A 22,108-nucleotide genomic window follows, 5' to 3' on the forward strand; every position below is an offset into this window, starting at 1 on the left:
TATGCCTTATATGCAGCTGCCTTTCGTTTCTGTCCATGAATAGCTTAGGAACAAAACTATTCTATGAGAATTTCTTTTCTCATCTTTCTGATACTCTTATCATTTCTTTATCCAGTGATCAATCATGTTGCTTACTACATTTCTCTTTTCTTATATCCAGACCTTTATCACTTTCGGATTTGTAGTAGCATCCACCACATAGGAGTATATCTCCTTATAATATGTTCCTTGGTCTTTGTGAGTATCCTTGTGTAATCAAGCCATTCCTTGAATGCTTTAAATAGGAATATGAACACCTTAGTCCATGTCTCACGATTTCTTTTCCTTTCCCACAGAGGACCCATTTTCACTGGTTTTATCTTATCAGATGGTGTTTCTATATATGGCCAATACACCCATCTCTTTTATAGATTCTTCGAATCTTTCTTAAACCCCCACATTTTCTTTTAGTCTATGAATGCATTCTTGTATTCTCGTGGGTTCTGATCCTCGCTTATATCTTTTAAACTCAAGTGCTATTTTCTTATGCATCTTTATCTTTTGTGTATGTATGTGTCGACACTTCTTTTATAGTGTTCCATTGTGTTCCAGACATGAACTAATCGATTAGAGATTTCATTCTTACTAAGAACCTTTATTACCTTGCAGTTTGGCGTCCCAAACTACATGGTCTGGTATCTTAGATGTTCAGCTGCGCAGCCTTATCTAAATGTCTGGTCTGGTTTCCCTTATGACCTCGGATATGTCATTTATTTGCACCTTTCTTTTTATTTCCGAGGTTCTTTATCTTATGGAACATATTGGTCTATCTTTAGACTCTATAGCAACTTGATTATATCTCTTCTAGGACATTAATTTCGTGGTGCTTAAGCTGGTATGACTTAGTCATTCTTTTTCTTTTCTTTTCGGGTCTAATCTGTCTGGCATTCTTTTAGCTAGCTTTGTATGATCTTTCTTTGGACGTCTTAAATCATATTCTCTGGTCCGAGGATCTTGCCAAGACAAGGATGGTTGATACCATTCCATTTCTTTATACTTGTACCAGCTTATTTCTTTCTCCCCCTGATGTTGGATAGTCGGATTTAATCATGCAATCCGTAAACTTGGCCTTAATCTGATCACCCATATTTGGCTCAAGGTTTCTTATAAAATCGTGGGAGAAAGTATTCTCATATCCAACATATATTCCCAATCTTATCTCATCTTCTTATGAGGTTCCATCCTAGACGGCACATATTATTGTGGTGGTCTATACATAATCTCTTAGGATGGTCTATGTCTGGATCATGACCCTTTATAATTATTAGATGGGAATATCTATGCTCACTTTATATGGCCTGATGCATCTTATCTTTCATACATGTAAATCCATAATGTCTCCAAGCTTATAGACTTTGAAAGTCTGAACCTTATAAGTTATGGTCTGTTCGACCAAGCTCTTATATCTTATGGCCTGTTTGGCCAGGCTATCACATTCTGTTTGGATATCATGTTCATGTTTTTATAGTATGGTCATGGACCACACTGGGTGTGTATTCTCCCCCTCATGAACATGCTATAAATTTGTTTGTGTAAGGACACTAAACCATTATGCCATTTCGTGATGCTTGGGACAATTGAGCCTCATGAGTTTCCCTTGTGTACATGTTTCACAACGTGAGATTTCTATGGGATAACTCTTTGTGCCTTTGTAATATTAAACTTTGCATCAAGTTTGGACTAGGATGGCTAATCCGGTCATACCATAAAGTGTTTAATTTCGTAGGTCAACCAATCTGGTTACCTAGGCCCTGTGCCTTTATCATACTGATCCTTGACATAGTCTAGATCAGTAGAGAATGCAGGTATAGTCTCGACCATTTTCTATGGTCTTGGGCAATTTTTCTGTTCTCATATATCTGAAGGAACTTTTGTTTCATTTGCCCATTGGTTCAATGCGGAAACCATTCATTTTTAAATCTTTATAACTCAATGGGTCTTTTATTGGGTGTATATAATGCCTTGGCCGAGTGACTATACTCTTATTTATAAACTCATATATACTCTTATCCATATCATAGAGTTTTGATGCCGAGATTTTTTTTTTTTTTCAAGGCATCTGAAGTCTCATAATCCATCTGATCATTTTCTTTTTCATGAGATTCATACTCTATTTGATCAGTATGGTCATGATCCATATCATCTTCACCATCTCGGTAAGCCATGTTGGCTTCCGGATTTTTCTTCAAACTCTCTATGTAAAGCTCATACAAGTGCTTTGAAGTTTGGAAATTATTTGCCCAGTGATTACCCATACCACATTTGTGACACAAATAAGATTTTATTTAAGGTTTAAAAGACACACTTCGACCTCGACCACGGCTAAAGCCGGGTGTGGTAATGCGGCCTCGTCCTCGCCCATGTGTCTTAAATGTGTCACGACCTCGTCCATAACCTTTCCCATGGCTAGGGCCGGAATGGTTGTTGTGCTGGACGAGATTACTTTCTTTCTTAGGCTCCAAAGTCAGCCTAGAAATGTCGGGTAATGATTTTGTACCGGGAGGTCTCATCTCACTGTTTCTCATTAATAACTCATTATTGGTCTCAGCCAATAGTAAACAGGAGATCAAATCAGTATATGTGGTGAAACCTCTTTCTCTATACTGCTGTTGCAGTAACACATTAGAGAAAGTCTTGTTCAGTTACTTCTTCACCACATTGTTTCAACATTGAAACTATCTTAAACAGAACCGAGTTGTATTCATCCACAGACTTATAGTATTGAAATCTCAGGTTCTTCCACTCAAATTTTATCCTTTGGTAATAGCACCGTTTTATGGTGATCATATCTCCGCTGTAAGGCGGTCCAAAGTTCTAGTGGATTTTCTTTACTGGGATACTGATTTCTTTAGACTCTCATTTAGATGGTGGCTAATAACTAATATTGCCATGTATCAATCTTTCTCGTTTGGCAATATCGCCTTCTGTGATTTATTCACCAAGTCCTTTTGACTTTAGGATAACCTCGGTATCCAGTGCCCATTTTAAATGATTATCTCTTTAGAGATTTAGGACAGCATAATCCAAGTTGATTTTCGACATCTCATATTGTATATCACTCAATCTTTATAAGAAAATCAATCATATAAATCGTGTGATCAAGCAAACAATCGAGTTAATGCTTTCCTAATAAACAAGTCACACGGCTTAGATATATGTCTAAAATATAAAGTTTTTCTTTTTATAGAACGTTTCTGAAAATATAAATTTTCTGAAAATATAAAGTTTCCCTTTATAGTAAGTTTCTAAAAATAGAAAGTTTCCTTTTATAGTAAGTTTTAAAAATAGAAAGTTTCCTTTTATAGTAAGTTTCTAAAAATAAAAAGTTTCATTTTCTAGAAATATTCTGAAAATATAAAGTTTCTTTTTATAGTAAGTTTCTAAGGTTTATAAGAAATCGATCATAATTATGTTTTAGGAGATGATCAACTTCAAAGTTTAAAATCGATTTGATCATTCAGATCAATGATGTTTTTGAGATTCAGCAAGCCATTGAGGCTGTGATTTTAATTGATTAACAATCTCATATCGAATTTTTGGTTTAAGAGCTCTGTATTACTCATGAATGGGTTTCGACTTATTAATCTAGGTTGTTAGGAATTTTGCAAGATTTTAATTGTCATAACCTTTAACATCAAACCAAATTCGATTGTTTGTGTTCTCTTTTAGAGTTTCAGACAGTTTACCTTTGTTTAGAGAAGATCTGAAACCGGACCAACAAGAGAAAGAGAGATCGTAGATAGATTAGGGTTTTGACGGCGCAGCTTAGAACGGGAGGTGAGCGCGCGTCTGAAATCGGATTGATGTGACGTTTGCGGCACTGGATTCTTCTCGTCGAGAGCTTCAAATTGATAGGTTGATCGTCATCTGAGTCCTTACGGTTAGAGAGATATGCCAGTTTGAAGTTGCGGCCGAAATTAGGGTTTTAGGTCACTTGACGGCGCGTCTTAGAATAGCGATTGAGGGCGCGTCCGACGTCAGATAGAGTCGAGGCCGACGGCGTTGGATTCGTCTCGTCAAGAGCTTCAATTTGGTATGTGGCTCGTCGTCTGGATCCTTACGGTTGAAGAGAACGAGCTGTTTGAAGTGGCACCGTCAATTAGGGTTTTTGAGGTAGCTCGGGATTTCAGAGTTTCGTGCTGATAACGTGTTGTGAAAGTGTGTTTTATTATTGAATCAAAGTGTTCCTTATATAGGAAATATATGGCGACATGGGCCTAAATACAATAGGCCATAAACGGGCCAAGATTACAAGTAAATATCTAATGGGCTTGACATCCATAAACATAATATTCATAACAAGAAGTTTTATTTAAAATTTACATGTTTATAACAAACAGGCTGGTCTTGAGTCTTGACCAGAAAAAAACAGAGTTTATAACAGGCTGGAAAAGTGGAAACAATAGTGAGGCCTTTTTAGAGATTAAAGGCCCAAATAGAAACCGACGTCGTATACGAGGCAAAACCCTTACCACTCTGCAGCTTAAGTTATCGAAGACGACGGAGGAGAGAACTAGTTCTTTGTTCTATCGGAGAAGAAGAGGAAGAAGAAGATGTCGAAGAGAACCCAACAAACGGCGAGAGAGACAAAGCAAGAAGCTAAAGATGGAAACAAAGCCAAGAACGGTTTATTCGCCTCTTGTTCCTTCTCTTCCCTTGGACTAGATCCCAAACTCTCTGACCAGCTCCAAGGTTCGCTCTTTTTGTTTTGTCTCTTGCCTGTATCTTTATGCCTTGTGTACATAAAACAATTGTCCTAATGGCTGTTTTGTCTGCAGAAAGGATGGGTTTTGAAGCTCCAACGCATGTACAAGCTCAATCTATTCCTTTTATCCTCTCCGGTCGAGATGTGTAATCCTTTTTTTTATTTGTCTGAACTATAATTATATTCGAACTAGTTATGTTTTTGTTTCATTTAACCTTGGGAATATAAAATGTACAGACTTGTTAATGCTGCAACCGGAACTGGGAAAACTATAGCCTACTTGGCACCAATCATACATCACTTGAACGCTTCTTCTCCCAAGGTTGATCGTTCTCATGGCACTTTTGGTATGTCAGTGTGTCCCATCTATTTAGTCTTTCTAGAATTTAGTAAGTGATGACATTGATGACTTTTTATGTGGCAGCTTTGGTGATTGTGCCAACACGGGAGCTTTGTCTTCAAGTGTACGAGACTTTGGAGAAGCTCCTGCATCGGTTCCATTGGATTGTCCCTGGTTATGTCATGGGTGGCGAGAAGAAGGCTAAAGAAAAAGCTAGGTTAAGGAAAGGTGTGTTGTCTTTTTTTTCTTTGTTTCTTTGTTTCTTTGTTTCTTTGTTTCTTGCATTGTTGTTTACATTGAATCCAAGTTGTTAATGATCGTTTTCTTTGGTTTCCTTCAGGGATATCTATTCTGATTGCAACCCCAGGACGGCTTCTTGACCATTTGAAGAACACAGCTTCATTCGTGCACAAGAATCTTCGCTGGGTCATCTTTGATGAAGCTGACTGGTAATAGTTTCTGTACATTGATTCTTCTGTGCTTCCTTTATTTTAACTTCTCTTCCTTTTTGAATTTGGCAGCATTCTCGAAATGGGTTACGGGAAGGAGACGGAGCAGATCATTAAGCTTCTAGGTTCGAGACAACACGAGGAAGGGGATGAGGAAGACGAAGACGATGATATTGTTGTTACAAAGGGTGCTGCTCAGAAGCAGACCTTGCTTTTGTCAGCAACGCTGAACGAGAAAGTTAACCGCCTTGCAAAACTTAGTCTGGATGATCCGGTTATGATTGGTCTTGACAACAGCAAATTGCTGCAACAGAAGCTACCACCAATAGAGTCTCCCGCCTCTCCTGATTCCGATGAAGATGATGAAATGGTGATTCACGTGAACAAATCAGCTAATCCTTCGTCTGAGGACTATGGAATACCATCGCAGCTTGTGCAGAAATATGTTAAAGGTACACTTATCTTCACTTTTAAGTCATGGTTCTATGTTTGTCCTCTGTGTAACAGATGTCTATTAATATGCAGTCCCATGTGGTGCACGTCTTGTGGCACTTCTCTCTGTTCTCAAGAACCTCTTTGAGAGAGAAGCTTCTCAAAAGGTAAATCTTTGTCATAGAACAGTCTGTTTGTTCTCCTATCTTTCGGTTGATTGAGGTTTTGTGTGTTGGCTAGGTGGTCGTGTTCTTTTCGACACGTGACGCTGTAGATTTTCATCACTCACTTCTAAGTGAATTCCAGTGGCCACCAAAGTCAGAGACGCAACAAGAAGAGGAGGAGGCGACGACGACGAAGCAGCTGTTTCTGAAGTGCAAAACGTTCCGGTTACATGGAAGTATGGAGCAGGAGGATAGAAGATCTGCGTTTGCCAACTTCAAAGCAGAGAGACAAGCCCTTCTCTTGAGTACAGATGTTGCTGCCAGAGGATTGGACTTCCCAAAAGTAAGATGTATTGTTCAATACGACTGTCCCGGGGAAGCTACCGAGTATGTGCATAGGTAATAACAAACCCACTTTGACGTTTCTAACTTAAATTATTACATTCGTACCTTTGGATTTTTACTGAGCTCATGTGTGTTTGGTGGGATTCGTGGTTGTAGAGTGGGTAGAACAGCTCGTATTGGTGAAAAGGGAGAAGCGTTGTTGTTTCTACAACCTGTTGAGATAGACTATCTTAAGGACCTTAAGAAACATGGTGCAACACTTGCAGAGTATCCTCTTCTAAAAGTACTTGATAAATTTCCTCTGCTCGGCAACATGCCTCGCGTCAAGAAGGTTATATCTCTTGAATCACATCCCTGGGTCATATCTCTGCAGAGAGGTCTTGAGTTCTTTACTTACGCTGATGTATGCTTCTCTGTCTTTCTCTCTTTCTATCTTGTCTTCTCCTGCTTGGTGCTCTGATGGGAAAATGATCTTCTCCCCCTGTTTGTGGTTTGTTATATTTGCAGCCGAAGATGAAGAACCTGGCGAAGAACGCGTTTGTCTCTTGGGTCAGGGGATATGCAGCTCACAAGGGAGAGCTCAAGAGCATCTTTGTGGTGAAGAAGCTTCACTTGGGTCATGTCGCCAAGAGCTTTGCTCTTAAAGAGCAGCCTTCTTTGGTTGGGAAATCACACCATAAGGAAACTATGAAGAGGAAGAGAGACGAACGCCACAAGGGGCAGCACCCAAAGAAGAGAAAGAAGATGAGTGGCAATAGAAGTACAACAAAAACTTGATCAAAAGTCCCTTTTGCCTACCATAAACCATGACATGAGTTTTGTAACGAGAGAACAGTTTTGTTCATTGAAAATTTTGAAGTATTTTAAAAAGTTTGGAAACTTATCATTGTTGCTGAGAACTTCTCTAATGGAGTCTGAGATCTTCAGTGTATTGAAGAGCTCAAAGAGTAACATGAGATATGAGGATGAGTCCATTTGAACAAGATAATATAATTCTGAATCAATTGTCTTTTACATCATTCCTACTTCTCGGAAACACTTAGCCATTCTTGGGTTTAAAATGAGCTCAAGTGACATGACATGAGTTTTGTAACGAGAGAACAGTCTTGCATGACATGAGTTTTAACATTTTTTTGAAAAATAGTCACCTTTCTGGAAGTTTTCTTGACTACTGGTTCGACTAAAAATTCATTAATGCTTAGGAGGAAATCTGGAGTTTGAACACCGGAAAATACTAACTATGCAGATTATGAAAAAAAAATTACAAGAAATCTTCACTTTGGTGTAAAACGTACATCAAACATAGATCTCATATAAAGACTTGATTAGGCCTGGGCAATCGGGGGACCAATCGGGTGTCGGTTCGGTTTCAATCGGGTGTCGGGTTTTCGGTTTTTTAAAAAACAGCTCCATTCGGATATTTTAAAAATTCGGTTCGATCTCGGTTCGGGTTATAGTCGGGTTCGGTTTGGTTTTGGTAACACCAAAAAGTTCCAACTAAACCCGTTATGCATTCGGATATCGGTTCTTGATCGGGTTTCAATTCTGAAACTATTAAAAATATCCAAACATGGACTAAATCCGTTATGCATTCTTGACATATTTTAATGCCCCTAAGCGAAGTGAACTAATGCTCGTTATGCATTCTTGACTCATCCAAAAACATGTGACAAAGCAAGTTGTATGAATAGACAAATGCAAAATAATAAAACATGCGACAAAGCAATTATGTATAAAAAAAGGGAAAACAAAAGTGGGATCTTGGTGAATCGTAGGGATTTTGGAAGGTTTGGTTGAGATTTTTGCAGAGAATCTTGGTGAATCTTGTTGTAATCGAAAGAGGGAAAACAAAAGGGGGCTAGGGTTGTGTCTTAGTGTCTTGATGATGCTCGGGTGTCGGATGTAATCAAATGGATGTCGGGTTTAAACCGAACCGAACCGACCACCATTATAACACAAAAACACCAACCATTTGGTTTATTTAAAACATCCGAATCCGAACCAAACCGCTTTTATCGGACCGGTTTCCATTCGGTTGTCGGATTATCTGCCCATGCCTAAACTTGATTGATAGTTAGACGTGAATTTTTATAAAATTGTAGAATTATCTATTGTAAAATGTCTATATAATATTGGCATCATTGTAATAGCATAACTAATCAGATGTAAAACAAAAAAAATATAGTCACCTTTCGAGTTACTTGCACACTTGCTCACACACTTGCCATATCAGCTCAAGCGCTCCGATCGCAACAGCGGCTGCAACTGGCCATTCTATTGACTACGGTGCAGTCCCCTCTTCTTCGACATGACCGACGCTATAATGTTTGGTAGCGGCGGGATTGGGGCCAACATGGATTTCATATTTCCTTTTAGTGATCCAGCTCATAATCATCACTGTTACTAGCGGCTGGTATACGGCGACGAGGGAGATGGAGACAAATAGGGTTAATATAATCTAGAGAGAAAAGACTTGTTTAGCTTAGCTTAATAATATTATTATAAAGTTTTGCATATTATTTTTTCAAAAAATAAAAAGTTTTGCATATTACACGTGATTTTAGTTTGTAATCTAATGGAAAGCAATTCTCTTAGACAGTTTCGTTTTGTTTTAAGATTGGAAAGTGATATGTTACTAAATGGGGTTGTTTCAAACTGTATTTTAATTATTTTCATAAATGTTTTTATCGTTTCTCTTTTTTTCTCATTCTCTATTTCACTACTATTCCAATTTGTTCAACTAACATATCATTTCAGGACAACAATAAAAATGACTCAAATTTAAGTTTTAAAATAAAAGTTAATTATTAGGAAATCAATTTTTTAAGGTATTGTGAAAACGTTTTTTTTCAAAATGCAAGTACTTCAAAAAATAAACAATTAATAAGAAAATAGTGGACGGGTTTTGATTTTTCTTTTTAATAGTAACAAACCAAACTATTTGCATGATAAATTTTAAAGTTTCTTTTCAACAATCTGATCCTTTCTATAAAAAGCTCCCATTTCCATACAAAATATATAGAAAGAGCTCACTTCATCAAGTTTCTCTCTTTTAATAAATCATTTCAAGTTTAGCTTAAAGAGATTTAACTGGCTCTGGAATATAGATCATTAAGTATTAAGAATTTCTTGTATAAAATAGAATATCATATAATATGTACACTTATTTCAGCATAAGGAACATTCTCTTACAAAAGCTATATATGCAATCTCTTTGTATTTAAAACAAATCAAAAGAGGGGGGAACTTGTTATTTTGTTATTATCTCACAAATTGGATGAACGTGTTGGTGTTTCTTCCTTTTGGTTGTTGTCCTTTTCAGAGTAAAGAAACCAAATAATTAAAAAGAGGTCGCAAGTGTCAAAATCAGCTTCGAGTGGATGTTTTGGCCCATCCACCGTCACTATTAATCATGCATGGGGCCTTCGTTTTACCCTTTTGCTCATCCTGTGTATGTTTTATGTCGACGGAGAGGGCACTCCATCCAGAGCCGGTCCTAGAATTGCAAAGGCTGGAAGCAAGAAGAAAAAATGTGGCCACTTTTTAAAGGAAAAAAACAGAAGAAAAAAATGAATTGTAGTTCCAAGGAATCGAACCCATGATCTTAAGGAAGTTTGGCCATATACACTTCCACTAAACTAAAGAGCATATCTGTAAAATGTGGCCGAAAATATTCTAAAAATTATACGGCCACAAGCATGTGCTTCCTTGGCTTCGTACAAGGGCCGGCACTGACTCCATCTATCCTCAATTATTTATAACAGTATATTGTGACATCTGTAAAAGTTGTTTAAGGTGTTGAATGAATTATATATCTTTTACTTTAGTCTTTGGTAAAAACAGAAGAAAAAAACAGTCACCATATCTCGTAATCATCAAGTATATCAGAAGATTCATATACTATCTATTAATCACACGTAAAAGTAGTTTCATTTCGGAACTAGTTTGTTACGTAAGTTTTGTCTAACTATCTATGTTATATTTAAATTTCTCAAATTCTTGAAAATATTTCAATGATCGTTATGTGCGTCACAGGAGTGAGATAATGTAGTTTGTATAAAAGAGAGAATGTGCGGAACATATTTATTTTTGGGTAACAACAGAAGATAGTACAGCTTGATTGATTGTGGTTTATTGTTGCAGAAACCAAAAATTAATGCCCTTGTGCATACGGCGATTCTTATGTCAGAGCAAACAACAAAAAGACAAAGCACACCAGTAGCGAGATGCACTTGTGTCCAGTTTCTTCCTTTTTAGCACCAAACATTCATAGCCGTCACTTTGAATGGATAAGTCTCTTTACACTCTTTAGGTAATCATATGTCACATGTTGGATTAAAGTACTATCAACCACATAGGCAAAACAATAATCTAGGGGACTGTCGCAGTTGGAGCTTGGCTTATTCTAATTATATCACCAATCCATTGATGAAGTTGTTTCACCTTTGCTGTCTACCCTATATTTATTCAAAATGAACTTGTGAGAAAAACCTATTTAGTCAAGAATCGGAATGATAGTACCACGTACAAAACATCTAGTGCCCGTTTTAAAATATGAAATAAGAGGTAGAAACAGATAATATATGCCATATGGTATTTTATCAAACATACAACAAAAATATTACACTTCATTAAACTTACTCAAAGAGAGAGGACGAGAAAAGATTATTAGCCTAATTACGAAAAATCAATATGGATATGGATGTTCATATAGCACTTGTCCCTTCGTAAGGGCAGTATGAATCAAATAAGGAGGATAGTTGGTCGTTGTCAATGAAAGCAAATTGATGAGAACCAGTATTAGCTTCACCATTATAGTATTGATTCTGATGATGCTGCTGATCATCAAGCATCATCATGTCTTGCCAAACCAATGACAAGTCACCATTTGCGGAAGAACCCTCACAATAGTCTTTATTTTGATCGCCATTGTTATGGTCCTCCTCCTTCACCATGTCTGCGCCTACTACAATCAGACTACTGATGTTGATCTCTTCCTCTTGCATATCCGCATTAACGTGGTCTTGAGCAATGGTTGCAGCCAATGTGTTGTTCGAATCCATGACTACTCCATGATCAAAAGGCTCGGTATTTTCTTGTGTTTGGTCCCTAACATTACATGTGTGGTGGCCAATGTATGTGATTTGAAACAAATCAGGATCTTGCTCATGTTTCTGAACATGCTTAGTTGCTTTGCATCCTTGTGTTGGCTTGTGAGTGCATCTAAAGTAACTTCTGAAAACATCAAAAATTACAAAGTCGTAGTAGATTCTAGACTAGGTTGATATGTGTCAGTTTAAGATGTATCGTTTGTATAGACATATGTGTGAAGTAAGGATTAGTGACCTTGGGAACTTGGTATTAAGAATCTCCTTTTGTCCATATTTCCTCCAAGCATATTTGTCTTCATCAATTCTTCTAGCTTCCACAGTCCAAGTATGCCATCTCTTCCTGTCAATAATAAAGTAAGAAAATTATTAATAAATGGCCAAACCAGTTTGACAAATACGTTCTTGTAGTACAAATCCATGGTAACTAGCCTATAATCACAACACTAGTTGTAACAAATAAAGCTCGGCTGCATTGATTGATTGGTCAAAATCCAATCAGTCATATTCATACCATTCTCTATCACTATATCATGATAAAAATAGTGATTTGAATTTCAATAAATATATTGGCATATTATATATAGAACAAATCCAATTCCAAATTCAATGTCATTAATTAACCTCTACAATAAGTCACTACCACAAAAATACATGATTGAATCAACAGACAAAAATTAAGCAAATATGAAATGATTTTTTTTTTAAATAACCACATAAACAGTAGATTAAATCGTTAAACACGATTGGAAAATAAATCAATAAATCTATACTTACATTCAACCTTTTTCACTTACTTTCTAGTGTAGCATCCTCTTTTGCCTTTACCAGCCCCAAGTCTCTTTCTACTATCGACGTAGTCTCCACCGTTGCAACTCGCCGGAGCCGTTAAATCATCGCCACATGAAGCATTCAGTGAACCCTCGACGGCCATAGGAAGGGACTCACAAGAATCAAGAACCGATATGGTTTTGTGGAAAGAAGCCAAGATCTTAGCGATGAGCTCACCAACTGGATCTGGATCGCATGAAACAATACGGGTGTGATCGATGTGGTGATTAGAGTGTTGGTGAGAGAGGAGAAGCTGAAGCTTAGTAGCGAACTCGTAGCCTTCAACGAGTTGGTCGACAACTTTTCTCTTTATGGATTTGGTGTTGTTACTATTTGAATCCATTTTCTTTTGTACAACAATATAATGGATATAGGTGAACTTTTTCTTTTTAGGTTTTTTTTGGTATGATGATCTGAAGATGAGACAATGGTGTAATAATATAATGGAGAGAAGAGAGACAGATTATCTCTGGGGTTTTTCTTTTTCTTTTTGTTTTCTTTCGGATGAGAGATAGAAAGTAATCAGAGGAAGATGCTAAAGAAAAAGAGAGAGAATTAGGTATGAGTTATAAAGGCGTCGAGGGTATAACGGGAAAATGATAGCTTATTTGCTCTCCCATAGGCTTACCAGAGTTCTGCTGGCGTCACGGTGGTGAGGAGAGATGACGTCACCCATTACCGTTTTTGAGGAACTTGGTGGCTGTTTTTCTTTAGTTTTCTCCTTTTCTCTCGGATTATTTATTTATTTTCATGAAACTGATCCCAAACAACTTGGTTACTATAAAATGCTTATTAATATTTTCTCTTTAATATTTAATTTATTAAGTTATTATTTGACATCAAATCACTTTCATGAAAGAACAAAAAAAAAAAACAAGAGGAGACATGTTGACAAGATAATATCGGACCAACCACTAAAATCTTTATTGTAGAGATATATCTTGAGTAAGATAGCTCTAAAATCTAAACCAGAATAACTTTTGATGATATTTGACCCACAAAAAAAACTTTTGATGGTAAAGGGATATATCCATAAGACCAATTATTGATTTATCATGTGTGTAGTGTCGTACAATTACGAAATAGAAGGATTCGTTAGGAAACTAACGGATATTCTTATCGTGGTTTTAACCTTGGGCTTATTGCAAAAGTGACTCAAAACTTGAATTCAAACAGAAAACTAACCTTTTCTTTTGACTCATTTTTTTTTTGAGTTTTTAACCCCACATCTGCATTTTATCTACGAAAATGCCATTAACCCTTTTTTTTTTTTTTTTCGAAAATGGCTTCTTTACTGTCTCAACCTCATTTTCTTCAAGTATTTACAATATTGCCACTGCCATGAATAGTGGGAACAACCTTGTACGAACTGTTTGGAGCTTTTAATGCCCTTTAATGCACGTAAATCTCTTTACACTCTCTCTGTTTCAATTGTTATGAACTAAAAACAACATTTCTTTCACTTTCTCTCCATATTCATCCAAAAAACTGAAGCTTTTGATTCAAAATTGTTTGGAGCCATATTTCTTTCGTTTTGACTTACGGTTGCTTTCGTTTGAGGTTCTGGGTGGTTGGAGAAGACCCTGTGTGCAAACAAAGTCATCTCACCTAGTTGAAGGTACGAATTTGAATTTTTTTCAAAATCTGTTCGCGTAGAAGACTTACAAGTAAGTCATCTGTATGTAGAAGACTTACTGATGAGTCTTCTGGTCAAACGGACGACTTAAACTAAGTCGTCCAGCTTTGTTTGGTGAAAAAAAACAGTCCAGACGACTTATATATAAGTCGTCTACGAGAAACAGGCTAGTTTTGCATTTGACCGAATCGTGTCAGATCTTTGACTATTTCTGGACGACTTATAATTCAGTCGTCTCTCGGAAAGTTAAAATTTCAATATTTTATTAAACTAGACGACTTACGTGTAAGTCGTCTTAGGTTAGTTTTGTAGTTGAAAAATAAAACTTCATAATTTAATTTTTACCAGACGACATAATATAAAGTCGTCCCGTCAGAAGACTTAATTTAAAGTCGTCCGGGGAAAGCAAAGTCGTCCAGAATTTTTCCCAATTAAGTCGTCCAAACCTTGCTTATCCCGGACGACCTTAAATTAAGTCGTCTAGCTGGACGACTTTTAGTTAAGTCGTCTGGAGAAAGTTAAATTTCAAGTTTTATTTTTCAATTACAAAACTAACCTGGGACGACTTACGTGTAAGTCGTCTAGTTTGAATAAAATATTGAAATTTTTACTTTCCAGAGACGACTGATTTATAAGTCGTCCAGAAATAGTCAAAGATCTGACACGATTCGGTCAAATGCAAAACTAGCCCGTTTTTCGTAGACGACTTATATATAAGTCGTCTGAATTTTTTTTTTTAACAAACAAAGCCGGACGACTTAGAATTAAGTCGTCCCTTTTAATTTTCAATTGCAAAAGTGACCTCTTTAGACGACTTACCTTTAAGTCTTCTGGACGACTTAAATCTAAGTCGTCTGCGATAATGTTTGTTGAACTTCTTCATTTTCTCTATGTTTACTAATGTGTTTTATTTTGAATATTTGCAGATGATTTTTAAGTTACATGCAGTGTATGGAGAATGGTTGTTGAGAGATTTCCGTTGGGATTTTGTGGTTGATGATCTCAAAGGAGCAAGATTGTTTTTATTGAATGAAGATTCAACACATGCTGAACTTGTTGCAATGGCTCAAGAAGATTATAACCTGGACATGAGATCAGTGACTGTGGAGATTAGCTACTCATTACCAGCAGAAATGATGATGACTCCAAGCAGTCCTCCCATTCATGTTACAAGTGATAGACAAGTTCGAAACTTGCTCGAGATACTCAAAACGCATAGAGTATGTCTTTGTGTATCAAGCCGCAGCAAGGTGGAAACGGTTTCAGAGAAAAGAGAAGAAGCTGGTGATAATGATGAAGCTGGTGAATGGGAAGAAGATGTTGGTGATAATGATGAAGCTGGTGAATGGGAAGAAGATGTTGGTGATAATGATGAGGCTGATGAATGTTTTGAAGATGTTGGTGATAATGAGTCTGTTGAAGATGAAAATCAAGATGGGGAGGAGGAAAATGGGGAGGAGGAAAATGGGGAGGAGGATGCTGATAACACTATTGTTGGTGAAACGGATCAGAATGGTGGGGATTACAGTCTTTATGGAAAGGTTCTAGATGAGGACGAGGAAGATGATGATAATATTTGTTTTGAAGAAATTGAAAAGACATATGCTAAGACAAATGCTATTGAAGGAGGAAAATCGGATTGTACCAGCATCTATGTCAACCAGAGTTTTGTTAGCAAGGATGCACTGCTTTCAGAGCTGCGGTTGACAGCAGTGAGGGGTAGGTTTTCTTTCAGAATATACAAATCAACAAAAACTCTCCTTGTGGCAATATGTCGGGTTAGCGGTTGTGGATGGAAGATCAGAGCGAGTGTGAAACATGGGTCAAACACGTTTTGGGTAACAAAGTATGTGGAAAAACATTTATGCTCAATTGGAGACCGAATCGCTCAGCGGAGACACTGTACTCCAAAGTATGTTGGTAGTCTTTTCATTGATCGTGTTGGGATCATTGATGGGATAACTCCACAGCATATCACTGATGCAATGAAGAACATGTTTGGCATGACGCTTGATTACACCACTTCATACAGAGCACTGTTATATGCACAGAAATTGGTGAGAGGATCAGCAGAAGAAGGGTATTCGCGTCTGCCTTCATATCTCGAGCAAATCTCCATTGCAAATCCTGATTCTATCACGGCTATAGAACTTGATTCTGAGAAAAGATTTAAGTATCTATTTCTCTCTTTTGGAGCTTCTATCAAAGGTTTTAAGTATCAGAGAAGGGTCATTGTGGTGGATGGAACTCACCTAAGTGGAAAGTATGGAGGTGTTATGTTAGTTGCAGCCGCACAAGATGGCAATTTTCAGATATTCCCATTGGCTTTTGGGATCGTGGATGCTGAAGATGAACCTTCTTGGGAATGGTTTTTCACAAAATTGGCTAGTTGTATATCTCATGACAAGCCTCTGGTGATAGTCTCTGACCGGCACGCGGCCATTAAAAGTGCGTGTGAGAAGGTGTTTCCTTGGGCAACCCGAGGAATATGTTATTATCACCTTCAAGATAACATTGTCAAAAAGTTTAAAGGGAAACATCTCATGTACTTGGTGAAAGGGGCTGCTTATGCGCACACGGTTCACGATTTTAACCGGTACATGGCTGAGATACGGAGTGCAAACCCGGAACTTGCAACGTATTTGGAGAAGGCCGACGCCAAGCTATGGTCAAGGGTTTATTGTAAGGGGAACAGGTTCAACATAAAAACAAGCAACATCGCTGAATCTATTAATTCCGCACTGAAGCGAGCAAGAGGATTTCCGATTCCGTTCCTGCTGGAGTTCATAAGGCAGAAGTTAGGAAAATGGTATTGGAAAAGGAGACAAGATGCTTTGAGTCTCCCAACTGTACATAGCCGGGGTGTTGAATACTTGCTTGCTGTTCGATCAGAGATAGCGGATACGATGACGGTCGAACCAATTGATGGATGGCGTTTCTTTGTCAAAGGTGGCAAAATGGACTGTGCGGTTGATTTGGAACATGTAAAGTGTGGTTGTGGTGTCTATGGAGTGGAGAAAATACCTTGCTCTCATGCTATAGCAGCTGGAACACATGCTGGTGTGCATATCGACACACTTGTATGTCCACTTTACTCAAAGAATCATCTGTATGCAGGATACTCAGAGAATATATATCCTATCGTGTCACAACATATTGAGGAACGAGAATGCTTTCCTCCAAACGTAAAGCGTGGTCCGGGGAGACAGAAGAAATCAAGATGGCAATCTTGGTTGGAGCTATCTAGGATGAGGGGACACAAACCCAGGAAGAAACACAGGGCACGGAGATGCTCAAACTGCAAGGAAACTGGCCATACGAAACCACAATGTACACAACCAGTTGACTAGTTGTCCAGACGACCTAAATATAAGTCGTCCAGTCTTGATTACCCGTCCAGACGACTAATTTCTAAGTCGTCCAGTGTTTCGTCTACCTTCTACGAAGTCGTCCAGTGTATTAGACTACCTTCTACTATCCCTTCAAGTGTATTTTTTTAGACGACCTTTTACGAAGTCGTCCAGTGTATTTAAGTCGTCCAGTGTATTTAAGTCGTCCAGTGTTTAGACTACCTTCTACTATCCCTTCAAGTGTATTTTTTTTTAGACGACCTTTTACGAAGTCGTCCAGTGTATTTTATTTTTAGACTACCTTATTTTTTTTAGACGACCTTATTTGTAAGTCGTCCAGTGTATTTTATTTTTAGACTACCTTATTTTTTTTAGACGACCTTATTTGTAAGTCGTCCAGCTGGAAAACCTTCCAGACGACTTATTTGTAAGTCGTCCAGCTGGAAAACCTTCCAGACGACTTATTTGTAAGTCGTCCAGCTGGAAAACCTTCCAGACGACTTATTTGTAAGTCGTCCAGCTGGAAAACCTTCCAGACGACTTATTTGTAAGTTAGAAAATCTATACAAGTTAGAAAATCAAATAAATCATACATGCCCACAAACATACAAATAGATTTGTGTAAACAAATAGTTCAAATATACAAATAGATTTGTGTATACAAATAGTTCAAATATACAAATTGATTTGTGTATCTATACAAGTTAAAAAATCTATACAAGTTAAAAAATCTATACAAGTTAAAAAATCTATACAAATTGATTTGTGTATCTAATCATACATGCCTACAAACATACCACCATCCTCATTATCTTTCAGATGCTGATCAACAAGCTCCGTCCATATAGCCAAAGCCATAGTATCCCTCATAGTCTTCGCATTGGACCTAGCAAAGTCTTTAGGGCTAAAGGGGACCCCAAGAGCATGACATTCAATGTACTTTGCAGCGTACACGCCACAATCACCATTGTTGGCCGTGGGTACATCTTTGAGGAGTCTCTCATAAGTGTATCGCTCCAACCCATGCATCTGGTCTCCGCACTCCACAATCAGATAAGGGACCATCTCGAGAAAAGGCTCCATTATCTCATCCCATCTTTCTGGTATGGTAGTTGAAGGTATGCTGTCCCAGACGACTATGTGCCTCTTAGGGATCGATATCCAAATAGCCACCCAATGTTTGTTGTCCAAGTTCAGTGGCGCATAGATATCATCAATGTCCTCCCCCCACTTCTTGTTTGATTGGCAAAATGAAGGCATTGATCCGTCATACAAACTCGCCGCCCCACTAGGTAGCATTTTTCCTAAACCATTGTGATCAGACGACGATGTTTTGAAGACCAGATACTGTTCTCTCCAAGACTGGGTAAAGTTGTGATCCAGGAAGCACATTCGCTCGCTCCGGAAACATTGTGGGTTCTCCTTATACCTCTGCCTCAGCACATTCATCCAAGCATCTATATGCTGCATATAAAATAATACAAGTTAGAACCTTCCAGACGACTTACAAATAAGTCGTCTGGAAGGTTTTCCAGCTGGACGACTTACAAATAAGTCGTCTGGAAGGTTTTCCAGCTCGAAAACCTTCCAGACGACTTATTTGTAAGTCGTCCAGCTGGAAAACCTTCCAGACGACTTATATATTTACAAATCTATACAAAGACAAGTTACCAGACGACTTATTTGTAAGTCTTCTGGAAGGTTTTCCAGCTGGACGACTTACAAATAAGTCGTCCAGCTGGAAAACCTTCCAGACGACTTATATATTTACAAATCTATACAAAGACAAGTTACCAGACGACTTAAAGATAAGCAGAAGACTTACTACGTCTTCCAGCCATGCTTTGGATGTCCGGAGTTTTTGATACCACCAAGTTGGTGATGTACGTGGTTTGTCCTCTTCCTTAGTGAAATAATCACTGCAAACAAAAAAGCAATCAGTTTTGGTAGACTAAATCAAGCTATTATGGGTAAAGCAATCACTTACGGATCAGTTTTCAACCAATCAGCGAGCTCCTTCATCTTAGGTCTGTTTAGTGTGGGAAATGGATTATACTTTCCCACTCTAAGGAGTTTCCTTCTCTCTGCCGTATAAGGAGATATCTGCGTGGGAGCAGGTTTCTTCGTTCGTTCACTCCTTGCACGCACAGAAGCAGTGGGAGCTGTTTGGTCCAATACAACCAGGCTCGGTTCTGAAGCTGAAGCTGGATCGGTGGAAGCGAAGCTCGGTTGTTGATCGTTGGAAGCGAAGCTCGGTTGGTCAGTGGAAGTGAGAGGAACAATCTCTTTGGAGGTGACACCATCTGCTTTATCCTCCGGCAAGATCTTATATACCGAGATCGCCTCATCTGCTGTATCCTCCGGCAACAATCTCTGCAATAAAAGAGAACAAGTTAACCCTGGACGACTTAAATAAAAGTTGGGAGAGGATTTGGTTCCAGCTGGAGTTCAGACGACTTATTTGTAAGTCTTCTGGAAGGTTTTCCAGCTGGACGACTTACAAATAAGTCGTCTGGAAGGTTTTCCAGCTGGAAAACCTTCCAGACGACTTATTTGTAAGTCGTCCAGCTGGAAAACCTTCCAGACGACTTATATATTTACAAATCTATACAAAGACCAGACGACTTAAAGATTTGATATTAACCTCTTTGGGCAGAGGAGAAGGCTGTTTCTTTTGTGGAGAAGGCTTTTTCGTTTGAGGAGCAGGCTGTTTCGTCTGAGGAGCAGGCTGTTTAGTTTGAGGAGCAGGCTGTTTCGTTTGAGGAGCAGGCTGTTTAGTTTGAGGAGCAGGCTGTTTAGTTTGAGGAGCAGGCTGTTTCGCCTTTTGAGGAGTAGGCTTTGCCTTTTGAGGAGCAGGCTGTCTGGTGGGAGGAGTAGGATGATTGGTTTGAAGTGGAGGCTGATCCTTTTGAGGAGTAGTCTGTTTGTTACTAGCCCCGGTTTCTGGGGCTTGTGGGGTAGGGTGTTTTTTACTAACCCCGGTTTCTGGGGCTTGAGGGGTAGCCTGATTGGTGACACCAACCTTCTTCTCCACAGCTTCCAATCTATCGGAGATCTTCCTAATCTCCCTGATGCACTTCTTAAACCCCTCTTTCATCATGTCACCTAAGTCCTTGAACATGTTTTCTAACTCCTCTCTGGTCACCCAACTAGCCTCTTCTCTAGCCTCTTCTGTAGCCTCTTCTGTAGCCTCTGTAGGAGCCTCTTCTCTAGCCTCTTTAGGAGCCTCTTTAGGAGCCTCTTTACGAGCTTTCTTCCGAGGTCTCTGATTGTCTTCCTCCACCTCCTCCACAACCATCTCTTTGGCTCTTTTCGATGGAGTCACAAACTTGGGTTTTGTACCAGTGACTTCCCAGCAATCCATGGTCCACTTCCACGGTCTCCGATCATACATCACTTTAATGATGTTCTCCGCGGGCACGTCATCAACCTCAGAGTCCCATTTTGGCCACATTTCACTAATGTCCTTCTCAACAAAGTTGATCACGCGGGTCTGCAGTAAATAGAAGAAGAATCGAGTTAGATATTTGAAACAAAATACTAAATAGACGACTTAATTATAAGTCGTCAACTAAGTCGTCCAGCTGGACGACCTTCCAGACGACTTATTATAAGTCGTCTACTAAGTCGTCCAGCTGGACGACCTTCCAGACGACTTATAATAAGTCGTCTACTAAGTCGTCCAGCTGGAAGACCTTCCAGACGACTTATAATAAGTCGTCTACTAAGTCGTCCAGCTGGAAGACCTTCCAGACGACTTATAATAAGTCGTCTACTAAGTCGTCCAGCTGGAAGACCTTCCAGACGACTTATAATAAGTCGTCTACTAAGTCGTCCAGCTGGAAGACCTTCCAGACGACTTATAATAAGTCGTCTACTAAGTCGTCCAGCTGGAAGACCTTCCGGACGACTTAATTAAGTGAAGATGGAAAGGTACCTGACTCAAGATAGCAGCTTTCATGAATCTGCGGCCTCTGCTGCCGTCGTAAGCCAGAATCGGTGGAGACGGACTGTTTGCTCTGGGTAGACCAATACTAGCACCCAATCCCGGAATAGCTTCGTACGCCCAGACCTGAAGAACTTGTATAAAGCCATCCACGGTGTAACAGCCAGTAATATCTTTGTTCCACAAAGAGTCCATCAGCACCTTAAACGCGACTCTCCCCCATGGATAATTCTCAAACCTTTCTAAATCCATCACTAGCCTTGCGAGAGTAGCTCGTGTAGCGCTTGAGAACTTTTTCCCTTCAATGAATCCAGTGAAGATGGAAAGGTACGCGAGTCGCTTGCGATCTTCCCTGGACCAATCCCCGCATCTCTTCAGTGCTGCTATTATCTGATCAGTACTTGGCCCAGCTTCCCGATGAACTCCCATCATCTCCCAGAAAGAAACCATCTGTGGGGTAACTTCACATTCTGGTGTCTCAAGGTCCTCGATGTAGTCGCAGTTTAGACCAGTGATGTTTTCAAACTCTAACAGTGAAAACCTCGCAGGTTCTGGACCAACGAGACACCACATCTCGTACTTCTTCTTAATGTCCAGCTTTAAACCGAGCAAGTGGTGAACCAGCCTTGAAGCCCAACCAAATCCCTGCTCCTTGAACTTGATGAAAACTCCCAATCTCGACTCCTTGAGCTCTTCAAATTCAGCATCAGTGAGAGCTTCCCTAAGAGCAGTATGCAACTTCGTGTTATCCGTATGATACGAA

The 22,108-nt window shown here is 38.9% G+C and overlaps 2 protein-coding genes across 2 annotated transcripts; one reads left to right on the forward strand and one right to left on the reverse strand.

Annotated features, from left to right (window-relative positions):
- Window positions 1-4,519: 4,519 nt before the first annotated feature.
- On the forward strand, window positions 4,520-7,355 carry LOC108813779 (DEAD-box ATP-dependent RNA helicase 17). Its single transcript, XM_018586433.2, has 10 exons — window positions 4,520-4,731; window positions 4,818-4,890; window positions 4,982-5,091; window positions 5,169-5,312; window positions 5,425-5,533; window positions 5,606-5,985; window positions 6,059-6,132; window positions 6,206-6,528; window positions 6,631-6,877; window positions 6,982-7,355. Exons 1-10 carry the CDS (start codon window positions 4,593-4,595, stop codon window positions 7,249-7,251), a joined length of 1,869 nt encoding a protein of 622 aa, XP_018441935.2. The 5' UTR covers window positions 4,520-4,592; the 3' UTR covers window positions 7,252-7,355.
- Window positions 7,356-11,034: 3,679 nt separating this feature from the next.
- Window positions 11,035-13,099, reverse strand: LOC108807377 (probable WRKY transcription factor 54). The gene is made up of 3 exons (XM_018579655.2): window positions 12,380-13,099; window positions 11,821-11,925; window positions 11,035-11,709 (listed from the first exon to the last, which is right to left on the reverse strand). Exons 1-3 carry the CDS (start codon window positions 12,754-12,756, stop codon window positions 11,181-11,183), a joined length of 1,011 nt encoding a protein of 336 aa, XP_018435157.2. The 5' UTR covers window positions 12,757-13,099; the 3' UTR covers window positions 11,035-11,180.
- Between the last annotated feature and the right edge of the window lie 9,009 nt (window positions 13,100-22,108).

The sequence above is a fragment of the Raphanus sativus genome, chromosome 6 (genome assembly GCF_000801105.2).
Source record: "Raphanus sativus cultivar WK10039 chromosome 6, ASM80110v3, whole genome shotgun sequence".
In the NCBI taxonomy this organism is placed as follows: domain Eukaryota; kingdom Viridiplantae; phylum Streptophyta; class Magnoliopsida; order Brassicales; family Brassicaceae; genus Raphanus; species Raphanus sativus.

What these genes read in the sequence shown, in the direction of transcription:
- LOC108813779 (XM_018586433.2), top strand. Translation starts at nt 4,593, where the DNA reads ATGTCGAAGAGAACCCAACAAACGGCGAGAGAGACAAAGCAAGAAGCT. An exon ending in TCGTTCTCATGGCACTTTTG is followed by an intron (nt 5,092 to 5,168) that starts GTATGTCAGTGT and finishes TTTATGTGGCAG; the next exon opens with CTTTGGTGATTGTGCCAACA. An exon ending in AAAAGCTAGGTTAAGGAAAG is followed by an intron (nt 5,313 to 5,424) that starts GTGTGTTGTCTT and finishes GGTTTCCTTCAG; the next exon opens with GGATATCTATTCTGATTGCA.
- LOC108807377 (XM_018579655.2), bottom strand. Translation starts at nt 12,756, where the DNA reads ATGGATTCAAATAGTAACAACACCAAATCCATAAAGAGAAAAGTTGTC. An exon ending in AGAGGATGCTACACTAGAAA is followed by an intron (nt 11,926 to 12,379) that starts GTAAGTGAAAAA and finishes TATTATTGACAG; the next exon opens with GAAGAGATGGCATACTTGGA. An exon ending in CTTAATACCAAGTTCCCAAG is followed by an intron (nt 11,710 to 11,820) that starts GTCACTAATCCT and finishes TGATGTTTTCAG; the next exon opens with AAGTTACTTTAGATGCACTC.